Source organism: Salmo salar, chromosome 03 (genome assembly GCF_965601325.2).
Source record: "Salmo salar chromosome 03, fSalSal1, whole genome shotgun sequence".
Lineage (NCBI taxonomy): Eukaryota > Metazoa > Chordata > Actinopteri > Salmoniformes > Salmonidae > Salmo > Salmo salar.
The window spans coordinates 58370031-58382642 of NC_138293.1; the positions used below are offsets into that span (position 1 = coordinate 58370031).

General features: G+C 38.8%; 1 protein-coding gene and 1 pseudogene across 2 annotated transcripts; one reads left to right on the plus strand and one right to left on the minus strand.

The window, feature by feature from the left end:
• Positions 1–5703: 5703 nt before the first annotated feature.
• ifna2 (interferon alpha 2) lies at positions 5704–9924 on the minus strand. 2 transcript variants are annotated; one of them, XM_045714233.1, is made up of 6 exons: positions 9493–9924; positions 9232–9319; positions 8863–8937; positions 8583–8732; positions 6367–6444; positions 5704–6039 (listed from the first exon to the last, which is right to left on the minus strand). In XM_045714233.1, exons 2-6 carry the CDS (start codon positions 9316–9318, stop codon positions 5950–5952), a joined length of 480 nt encoding a protein of 159 aa, XP_045570189.1. In that variant the 5' UTR covers position 9319; positions 9493–9924; the 3' UTR covers positions 5704–5949.
• On the plus strand, positions 7090–7771 carry LOC145877457 (uncharacterized; annotated as a pseudogene).
• Positions 9925–12612: the final 2688 nt, after the last annotated feature.

Sequence of the window (12612 nt, forward strand, 5' to 3'; positions counted from 1 at the left end):
CCGTTCTTACAGTAATCTCCCTGTACACCAAGTCAGAACCGTAGGATAAAAAAAAGAGAGCATGTAAGCAGACATTGAAAGCTCTTACAATATTCAGTGATTATGTTTCTTTACAACAGGCTATAGGCTACATATGCACCACCAAGTCAGAACATTAGGCTAAATTATTACAGGGAAATGGACCAACTTATTAAGGTGAGGCATATGGGCTACTAACAGCTTACTACACAACATATTACACAGTATTACTTTCTTAGCTAGAGTATACATATCACATAATTTATGCAGCAGCATACAAAACATTTTTGAACTCACCTTGTGGTGCTATGCTCAATTGAACTGGAAGGAGGCGCGGTGGTCCATCTTTTGGGCACATCTTGTCATCAAACTTTGTCATCAAAGTCTGGCATTCTCTGGATTTATGGTGCTTCCAAGACAACTGGGAACTCAAGAAAAAAAAAACTGGTTGAATCATGACTGTCACTGGTGTCATTGTGTAGAGATGACCAAAACGCAGCGGGAATGTGGATGTTCATCTTTATATTTATTAAATAAAGAGAACACGAAAAAACAACAAAACAAAGAACGGCAGACGACAGTTTTACAGGCTATACGCAGCAGTGCAAAATACAACTACCCACCACTAAACAGGTGAAAACAAGCACTTTAAATATGACTCACAATCAGGAACAACGATGAACACCTGTTCCTGATTGAGAGCAACACAGACCAAAGAAATATACAAACTAGAAACCTAGAACACAAAAACCCAGAACATACACCAAAACCCCGGAATACATAAACCAAACACCCCTTTAACCTCTTACATCTAGACGTTCCGCTAGCGGAACACCTGCTCCAATATCCAATGATGGGCGTGGCGTGAAATACAAACTCCTCTAAAATCCGAAAACTTCAATTTTGAAACATATGACTATTTTACAGCATTTTAAAGACAAGACTCTCGTTAATCTAACCACACTGTCCGATTTCAAAAAGGCTTTACAGCGAAAGCAAAACATTAGATTATGTCAGCAGAGTACCCAGCCAGAAATAATCAGACACCCATTTTTCAAGCTAGCATATAATGTCACAAAAAACAAAACCACAGCTAAATGCAGCACTAACCTTTGATGATCTTCATCAGATGACAACCCTAGGACATTATGTTATACAATACATGCATGTTTTGTTCAATCAAGTTCATATTTATATCAAAAACCAGCTTTTTTACATTAGCATGTGACGTTCAGAACTAGCATACCCCCCGCAAACCTCCGGTGAATTTACTAAATTACTCACGATAAACGTTCACAAAAAACATAACAATTTTTTAAAGAATTATAGATACAGAACTCCTCTATGCACTCGATATGTCCGATTTTAAAATAGCTTTTCGGTGAAAGCACATTTTGCAATATTCTCAGTAGATAGACCAGCCATCACGGCTAGCCATTTAGACACCGACCAAGTTTAGCCCTGACCAAACTCCGATTTACTATTACAAAAGTTTGATTACTTTTGTTGTCTTCGTCAGAATGCACTCCCAGGACTGCTACTTCAATAACAAATGTTGGTTTGGTCCAAAATAATCCATCGTTATATCCAAATAGCGGCGTTTTGTTCGTGCGTTCTAGACACTATCCTAAAGGGTAAATAAGGGTGACGAGCATGGCGCAATTCGTGACAAAAGATTTCTAAATATCCCATTACCGTACCTCGAAGCATGTCAACCGCTGTTTAAAATCAATTTTTATGCCATTTTTCTCGTAAAAAAGCGATAATATTCCGACCGGGAATCTGCATTTAGGTGAACAGAGGAAAGAAAACAAAGAAGTCGGTCGACGCGGGCACGCGCCTGAGTCTCACAGTACTGTAACCAGCCACTACCCAAACGCGCTACTTTTTTTCAGCCAGAGCCTGCAAAGCCACGATTCAGCTTTTTGCCGCCTTCTGAGAGCCCATTGGAGCCGTAGGAAGTGTCACGTAACAGCAGAGATCCTTTGTAATGGATAGAGATGGCAAAGAAGGCCAAGAAATGGTCAGACAGGGTACTTCCTGTACAGAATCTTCTCAGGTTTTGGCCTGCCAAATGAGTTCTGTTATACTCACAGACACCATTCAAACAGTTTTAGAAACTTTGGAGTGTTTTCTATCCAAAGCTAATAATTATATGCATATTCTAGTTTCTGGGCAGGAGTAAAAATCAGATTAAATCGGGTACGTTTTTTATCCGGCTGTGAAAATACTGCCACCTATCAATAACAGGTTAATACTACACACACAACCCGAACCATATGAAACAAATACCCTTCTGCCACGTCCTGAACAAACTACAATACAAATACTCCCTCTACTGGTCAGGACGTGACAATGACGTCAGTAATCTTCAGGTCGGAACTCTAGAGATCCGGACTTGAAATTATGAGTTGGATGACTGTTCAAAACTTATTTTCCCTGTCGGAGTTCGTTTAATTTTCCAGAATTCCTAGTTGTTTGAACTCACTGAAGTCTGAGACTTCCCAGTTCCGAATTTCCAGTTGTTTTGAACACGGCAAACGCCATGCTGGATTGACAACATGCCAAATGTATTCAACCTTTTCTGGCCCTTGGTGTTAAAAGTTTATCCTATTCATCTTGGAAAGAGACCCTTAAACCTGTTAGGGACAGACGTTCCGCTAGCAGAACTCCTCACCAATATCCAATGGTAGAGCGTGGCGCGAAATACAAATACCTTAAAAATGCTATAACTTCAATTTCTCAAACATATGACTATTTTACACCATTTTAAAGACAAGACTCTCGTTAAGCTAACCACATTGTCCGATTTCAAAAAGGAAAGCAAAACATTAGATTATATATGGAGAGTACCCTGCCAAAAATAAATCACACAGCCATTTTCAAAGCAAGCATATATGTCACAAAAACCAAAACCACAGCTAAATGCAGCACTAACCTTTGATGATCGTCATCAGATGACACTCCTAGGACATTATGTTATACAATACATGCATGTTTTGTTCAATCAAGTTCATATTTATATCAAAAAACAGCTTTTTACATTAGCATGTGATGTTCAGAACTAGCATACCCACCGCAAACTTCCGGTGAATTTACTAAATTACTCACGATAAACGTTTACAAAAAACAGAACAATTATTTTAAGAATTATAGATACAGAACTCCTTTATGCAATCGCGGTGTCAGATTTTAAAATAGCTTTTCGGCGAAAGCACATTTTGCAATATTCTGAGTAGATAGCTCGGCCATCACAGGCTAGCTAATTTGACACCCACCAAGTTTGGTGCTCACCAAACTCAGATTTACTATAAGACAAATTGGATTACCTTTGCTGTTCTTCGTCATAATGCACTCCCAGGACTTCTACTTCAACAACAAATGTTGTTTTGGTTCGAAATAATACATAGTTATATCCAAATAGCTCCGTTTTGTTCGTCCGTTCATGTCAGTATCCGAAGGGTGACGCGCGGGCGCGTTTCGTGACAAAAAAATTCAAAATATTCCATTACCGTACTTCGAAGCATGTCAAACGCTGTTTAAAATCAATTTTTATGCTATTTTTCTCGTAAAATAGCGATAATATTCCAACCGGGCGACGTTATATTCATTCATAGACTGAAAGAAAAACATGGAGTCGTCTCGTGCACGCGCACCCCACTGTCATTGTTCCCTGCCTGACCACTCACAAAAACTCCTGCTTTTTTCGCCCAGAGACTGCAGAGACGTCATTCCGCTTTCTGGAGCCTTCTGAGAGCCAATGGAAGCCTTAGAAAATGTCACGTTACAGCAGAGATGCTGTATTTTTGATAGAGATGCCCTAGAAGGAGAACAAATTGTCAGACAGGGCACTTCCTGTATGGAATCTTCTCAGGTTTTGGCCTGTCATATGAGTTCTGTTATACTCACAGACACCATTCAAACAGTTTTAGAAACTTTAGAGTGTTTTCTATCAAAATCGACTAATTATATGAATATTCTAGTTTCTGGGCAGGGGTAGTAACCAGATTAAATGGGGTACGTTTTTTATCCGGCCGTGAAAATACTGCCCCCTATCCCAAACAGGTTAAACCCAGACTTGGAACACACACAAGTCTACTGAATAGCAGGCTAGTTATTTGAAATTAGCCACTGATTCCTTCCAAACCGCTCATTGTTGAATTTGCAGTTTCCAACTTGTTGTGTAATGTTCATGTCCAATGGCCGATGAGCACTTACACGTTTTATCTATAATATCTCTTCATATGACAAGGCTTGAAAAGGATTTGACAGTAGATTGTGAACGTGAGTCATGATGGCAAAATCAAGTTTCTGCCCCCGACTCAATGTACAGACCAATGACAATGTGGCACACGTAGCACAAGTCACTTTGAGTTCAGGAGTGACATTCCACAGATTCTGAACAGATGTTGAACTGAAACCCAACTCCTATTTCCAATTCGCTATTGAACATTGGTACTCACATTTTTTTGTCCTCTCATCCTCTGAGTTGTTTATTTATCTTCAAAATGTTCTTGAATTTTCAAGCTCTCCATGTAGATTTTGCGGTGTGTCCCAATGAGTGACAGAACACTGAGACAATCAAGGCACAACTAGAGAATATTACCAACCCCTATGCTCTGCATTCTCCGATGGCTGCCCCACCACCACAGAAAGCACTGAGCAAGGCTGAAACACCTGCACCTTGGAGATGCCTTACTCAACAGACCATGTTTGTAAGCAGCTTTATGAAGATTTTTTTTAACATTGTTTGCAAAGTGATGTGTGACACGTATTAATACCAAAATGACATGCAAAACAGGCAACAACAACAACAATAAAACTATATTTCTTGCTAAACAGGTGGGGCATGAAACAGGTGGGTCTCTTAGTACTTTACCTTACAGTGTAAACACACATACACACCATTATAGATGTTAAATAATAACCACATACCATTATACAAATGGATATACAGTATATCTACAATAACTCTATTCTATCCAGGATTTTCCAGTCTTATGAAAGGACTGTGTACTGCCACATTGGCCTATATAATACACACTTTGTCAAATGTCATTCAATTACTGACCTCAGTAATCCATTGAGAATTATTTGGAGGATCCCCACGATGCCACTTAAAAAGTTATATGTATATAACTAAGCTATATAAATGATTTGTTATTATTATTTGCCCACCAGCACCCTGCCTCATTCAGGGAACTAAACTATTATCCATTAAAGGTATTGCTTGTTTTTTGTCTCTTTTTCCATTTTGTCTTTCCATGTCTTTTTTGTGATTTCTCCTCCAATCATAGTAAGACATACAGGTGTTTAATACATTGGACAGACTTTATAAATAAACATCCACAATGTCAAGTGGGAGCTAAATGTTCCTGGTCCCCCAGATTATCCTCTACTCCTCACCCAGATCTCCCCACCCCCTTCAGCCCACTGCCCCAGTGTGGTTACCACACAAAAACAAACAGGAAAAACAAAAAGAACAGCAACCCTCACAAAGTACAAAAACACATTAAAAATAAGTTACATAAAGAAACAAAACTACAAGCATACATCAACTTAAAGTAGAAATGATCATGTGACTGATCAGCAACAGGTTTAATGTGCATCCCCTCTGATGGGTAGAAAATATAGTATAAATCCACTCTCATTGGTTTCAGACAAGAACGAAATTTGGACATTTTATACAAAATACGTTTTTATTCACATTTTGAATATAATTTTTTCATTGGTTTTTATAGTAGACCGGCAATACAGTTCAGTTCAACACAGGTACAAAAGGGAAATACAAAATATAAATAATAAATTATACAAATAAAAAACAATAATTTATGGATTTAAATATAATAAATAGACTGACAGGGTCCCACATGATTGTATTCAAGCTTTATAAACTGGTAAGGGCGTAGCTTCTGAAATGAGTCTGGATGATCAGTACATCTGTGCTGCAAGGATATCCAATCTTTGCAGATGACGTTTTGTCTCTTTCCTGATGAGCTCCCACGCCTGTGCACTGTAGTTCTGAAAAACACAGAACATTTGAAATATTAGTGGGGTGAACTTTCTTGGCGAAATAATGACCATGTTGTCTTGAACAACAAAGAAAGAACTGGTGCCGTATGTATTAAGCTTCTTAGAGTAGGAGTGCTGATTTAGGATCAGTTTTGTATTTTAGACAACTATAAGGACAGAGGAGACCTGATACTAGATCAGCATTTCTCTGAGATGTTTGATACATATGTCCCCAGAACCCACGTTCTTTTTAAATAACACTGCTCCTGTTTAGCCTAGCCTAGTTTATATTCATTTACAAGTATTAAACATGTTTCCATACGAAACCAAACTCACCATTTTTCTCAGAACATTCTTATTCAACTTCTTGAAGTAGCGTTTCAGTCTCCTCTCAGGTTTCATGGCAGGTGATACCTGTTGGACAAAATTAAACAAAACATTAGCATCATACAGATGTAGGATCTTCACTTGATCACTTTTTTTCTGAGAATTTTCCTGCACGGCAGGAAATGGAACCTTAATGTGTATTCAATGTTTGAAAAGGAGTCTAAAGATTGTAATTTCCACTTTAAAATATCAGACTTGATTTGCCATAATGAAAAATGTATCAAAGCATACAAAAAATGTCCATTAATTATAATCCACAATAATTTACATTTCTCATTGCTGCAGTATTATTTATGTGATGTCGCAAACTGGCTCAAAATCTGTTATAACCCATATACAGTGCGTTCGGAAAGTATTCAGACCCCTTCCCTTTTTCCACATTTTGTTAAGTTACAGCTTTATTCTAAAGTGGATTAAAGAAAATAAATCCTCATCAATCAACACACAAAACCCAATAATGACAATGTAAAAACAGAAACCCCTTATTTACATACGAATTCAGACCCTTTGCTATGAGACGGAAAATTCAGCTCAGGTGCATCCTGTTTTCATCGATCATCCTTGAGATGTTTCTACACTTTGATTGGAGTCCAACTGAGGTAAAATCAACTGATTGGACATTATTTGGAAAGGCACAAACCTGTATATTTAAGGTCCTACAGTTGACAGTGCATGTCAGAGCAAAAACCAGGCCATGAAGTTGAGAAATTCTCCGTAGAGCTCAGAGACAAGATTGTGTCGAGGCACAGATCTGGGAAAGGGAAACAAAAAATGTCTGCAGCATTGAAGCTCCCCAAAAAAACAGTGGCCTCCATCATTCTTAAATGGAAGAACTTTGTAATCACCAAGACTCTTCCTAGAGCTGGCCGCCCGGCCAAACTGAGCAATCAGTGGAGAAGGGCCTTGGTCAGGGAGGTGACCCAGAACCCGATGGTCACTCTGACAGAGCTCCAGATTTCCTCTGTGGGGATGGGAGAGCCTTCCAGAAAGACAACCATCTCTGCAGTACTCCACCGATCAGGCCTTTAAGGTAAAGTGGCCAAACGTAAGCCACCCCTCGGTAAAAGGCACATTGCAGCCCACTTGGAGTTTGCTAAAAGGCACCTAAAGGACTCTCAGACCATGAGAAACAAGTGTTTCTGGTCTTATGAAACCTATTTGGTCTGAATGCCAAGCATCACGTCTGGAGGAAACCTTGCACCATCCCTACGGTTAAGCATGGTGGTGGCAGCATCATGCTGTGGGGATGTTTTTTATTGGCAGAGACTGGGAGACTTTTCAGGATCGAGGGAAAGATGAACAGAGCAAAGTACAGAGACATCCTTGATGAAAACCTGCTCCAGAGCGCTCAGGACCTCAGACTGGGGCGAAGTTTCACCTTCCAACAGGACAATGACCCTAAGCATACAGCCAAGACAATACAGGAGTGGCTTTGGGACAAGTCTCTGAATGTCCTTGAGTGGCCCAGCCAGAGCCCAGACTTGACCTGATCAAACATTACTGGAGAGACCTGAAATTAGCTGTGCAGCAACGCTCCCTATCCAACCTGACAGATCTTGAGAGGATCTGCAGAGAATGGCAGAAACTCCCCAAATACAGATGTGCCAAGCTTGTAGCATGATACCCAAGAAGACTCAAGGCTCTAATCACTGCCAAAGGTGCTTAAACAAATTACTGAGTAAAGGGTCTGAATACTTATGTAAATGTGATATTTCTGTTTTTCATTGTTAATTCATTTAGCAAAATTGTCTAAAACACGGTTTTTGCTTTGTCATTATGGGGTATTGTGTGTCGATTGATGAGGGGGGAAATCTATTTAATCAATTATAGAAAAAGGCTGTAACGTAACAAAATGTGGAAAATGTCAAGGGGTTGAATACTTTATATGTACTTTAGAAGTAGATTTCTCCACTTGTAGTGGAGCAGGCTACTCCTAAACCAGGGCTCTCCAACCCTGTTCCTGGAGAACTACCTTCCTGTAGGTTTTCACTCTAACTCTAATCTACCACACCTAATTAAAACTTACTTAGGTGGTTGATAAACTGAATCAGGTTAGTTACAACTGGGGTTGGAGTGAAAACCTACAGAAAGGTAACTCTCCATGAACAGGGTTGGAGAGCCCTGACCTAAACAGGGATTATACTTTAAATAGACCCGTTACTTACACAGGAATTAAGGTTCTCCAATTGGCGTTCTAGAATGTTGAGGAAATCGTCCAGGTTTTTCTTGTCCCAGGTGACAGATTTCATATTCCCATCAAACAGTTTTGTGATTTGATAGATGGTCTCTTTCAGGAATCTGACTTTGTCCTCAACCTACACAGGAAGATATAAAAAGAAGATTAGAAACAGTATAGGCTTTGGTTATGGCATCAATATAACATTGGGTTAAGACCGCCATACCAAAGCATATCAGAACATGATAAGTCATAATTCTAGTCTTTACCTCGCCATCATCTATGTGTCTGTAAAGGGATGTTGGGAAAAAGACTGGGGCATCCTGCTTTGTGATATCTCCTCCCTGGAATACAACCAATAAAGTATGTTAAGTCACGTGTCAAATACTTCAAGACCAATCAAGACAGACATAAAGTATAGCTTATACTGCAAGTACAGTAGGTCTAATGTAGATATACTCTCTTGATCGCTGTCATTATAGCCTTAGCGCCCTTTTACAATGTATATTCGAATATAGGCTAACAGTTTTCTAACACAGATGCTAAACATGAAACATATGACTATTTTACTTGGTTGGTTGTTTTGCTGTCCTTAATACATGCATTCAGTCTCCTCTTACAGTGTGCTGATAACTCACCATCTGGTCCAGCAGGGAAAGGTATTCTGAGCTCAAGTGACCGTAGTGGTGTCGGATCCAGTCACAGCAATGATACACGCTCTGCATACTGCAAATAATAAGAAAAATACACGTCCAACTCTGCATTGTATACATTGTAAATAGCAGTTTGTTTCGCTGTTAGTTTTCCAGATGAGTTTGAACATCTTGGCTGTGTTAAGTAGTTTTATGTGGAATTTGGAAAGAGAAAACTGTATGGAGAATTTCCCCTGATCAACCTACCGGAGGCGGGAACTTTCATTTTCCAGACTAGCACATGCAGCAGTATGAATTCCATGCCTGCTCCTTCTCCTGGACGAACAAATCACAGTAAATCTATACACATTCTCCTTGAAATCAGCTTTAAATTATAGTTGAACCACAAGATAAGATTATTCCATTTAGATATCGGCTAGACTATTACTATAGCGAGAAAAGGCCATTCGCGAGCTTTGCTTTCAACTGCTAATAACTTCGCGTGAACCGATAAAATGAGTCTGATAACAAAATCGTCGAAGTCGAAATAAAACCCACACTTCTTAAGAAATGTAGCCATATTAGACATTAATTTAGTGGGTTTCGTTCAAAGTTAGTCCGAAATATTGTTCCGTAGTCTTCTGCTGTTGCGCTACAAATGAAAAGTGAATGGGAGACGTCGCTTCACTACCCATATCTCTCAACTTTCATTTTCACAATGACGTAACCAACTTTCACCCTACTGTTGGCTGCTGGTGATGCAACGTTGACAAGCAACGACAACATGATTTGTTGGAACTTTCTATTTGTCGTTTATTTTACAAGGGGAAAATGAAAAAGAATGTGACAAAAGTTCCTTGGTATAGGCTACGATATCAGGGATATTTTCCCTACAGAGTCAATAGTTTTGACAGGGCTGTGTGTGTGTTTGTGTGTGAGTGTTTGTCATAGTGTTGTGCACGTTTTTGACTATACAAGGTCAAATCTTGGCATTGGTTCATTTCTCCCTTTTTCTATATAATATTGGGATTAATTCATCATATACAAAGCCTGTTCAACTGTAAAGATCGTATAGTGTAGGGAAGTGGTCACCAAAACTGTCTGCACAGTCCTGGAGAACAGCAGGAGGAGGTGCAGGCTTTTGTTCCAACCCAGTACAAACACACCTGTTCCATCAGGGTCTTGATAAGATGTCATAGGTGGTTTCATATTGAAAATGTCATGTTATAGGCAAAAATGTCAGATGTAGCCTAATTTTTCTGCTGCATTTATACACTCTAACTCTCTGAGATGCTTTATAAATACTGGCCTTGGTGTTATTCGATATAGCCTTAATAGGATCAGCAGTGAGGAATCATAATAGTGACACTTGAAACGTGATACCAAAGAGTCAGAGAGCTATATTTCCCTTCACATATATCATACATTTATTGCCTATAGTTTTACAAGCATGGCAATAACATTAGCAACAGGGCTGCAGCCACAGCACAGGACAACTGATAGAATCTTTGACATTGTGGCAACGTCCAATGTGCTGAAGCGGCTGACGTCTTCATGCGTTTTAGCTCCAGTAGTGATACATGTCAATGGTGCTGAAACGTCTTCTTATGTCACATGACACGTCTGCGGTGGAAGCATTTTGGAGTTTTCCCAGCTGTTTTACACAAGTTGTGTGATGTCATCAGTTTCACCTGAGTCTTCTCCCCAGTAACCATAGACACTTTTGGCTGAGGTATCGAATTGGGTAGGGAATATGTAGTTTGAAGAGCGTTTGCACATTGAGAAGATGTCGCCAAGATATCATAATAGAATGTTGATGTCTAGCCGACATATAAAGGATGTAGAACTGTAGAATTTAGAATGTGTAAGACGTCAATGAACAAACAATGTCTAAACTACATCATCCCAATGTATACAGGATACATCGTGCCTACCCACTGAGCACGGTGCTGTCTGGACCGGCCTTCTTTATTTGGTCATAATTCTAACCACATACTGTCCATAATGTAAATACATCCCATCACACACACACACACACACACACACACACACACACCCACACACACACACACACACACACACACACACACACACAAGTAGTGTTTCCTTTGCAGCAATTCAACCATAAGGCAGGCAGTCTCCCCTGAACACTTGATGTTGAGATGTGTCTGTTACTCCAACTCTGTGAAGCATTTATTTGGGCTGCAATTTCTGAAGCTGGTAACTCTAATGAACTTCTCCTCTGCAGCAGATGTAACTCTGTGTCTTCCTTTCCTGTGTCTGTCCTCATGAGAGGCAGTTTCATCACAGCGCTTGATGGTTTTCGCAACTGCACTTGAAGAAACATTCAAAGTTCTAGAAATTTCCCGCATTGACTGACATTCATATCTTTAAGTAATGATGGATTGTCATTTCTCTTTGCTTATTTGAGCTGTTCCTGCCAGAAATATGGACTTGGTATTTTAGCAAATAGTGCTATCTTCAGTATACCACCCCTACCTTGTCACAACACAACTGATTGGCTAAAACGCATTTAGAAGGAAAGAAATTCTTTAACAAGGCACACCTGTTAATTGAAATGCATTCCAGGTGACTACCTCCTGAAGCTGGTTCAGAGAATGCCAAGAGTGTGCAAAGCTGACGTCAAAGCTGGGTGGATACTTTGAAGAATTTCAAATACAACATATATTTTGATTTGTTTAACACTTTTTTGGTTACTACATGATTCCATATGTGTTATTTCATAGTGTTGATGTCTTCACTATTATTCTACAATGTGGAAAATAGTAAAAATAAAGAAAAACCCTGAGATGTGTCCAAACTTTTGACTGGTACTGTATTTATGTACACTCTGGACTACGACATATTTCTATGTTTCTTATGTCCATTATTTTACTTTTAGATTTGTGTGTATTGTTGTGTATTGTCAGATATTACTGCAGTGGTAGAGCTAGAAATACAAGCATATCGCTACACCCGTTAAAACATCTGCTAAATGTGTATATGCCATAAATTAAAATGTATTTGATTAAAAAAGATTACAGCGGTAGAGGACACATTTATTTAATGAAAATATACTTCATTATTACAATAACAAATATTTCCTATCATGTTGCAATAATAAATATAGTATGCAATCTCCTTCATGAATACAAAACAAAATGCACGGAAACATTGATACATTAGGCTATGTATAACTTAAGTCAATCACAGAATTATTCAGTATAAAGAAATATTTACTCCACAGAGTAGTGAATACATTACTACACAATAAATAAATGCATAAAAAAACAGATAAGTAAACATGTAAATAAATAGTTAGATATATTAATAGATAAATAGATATATAAATAAATAAATAATATCTACACAACACACACATAACGC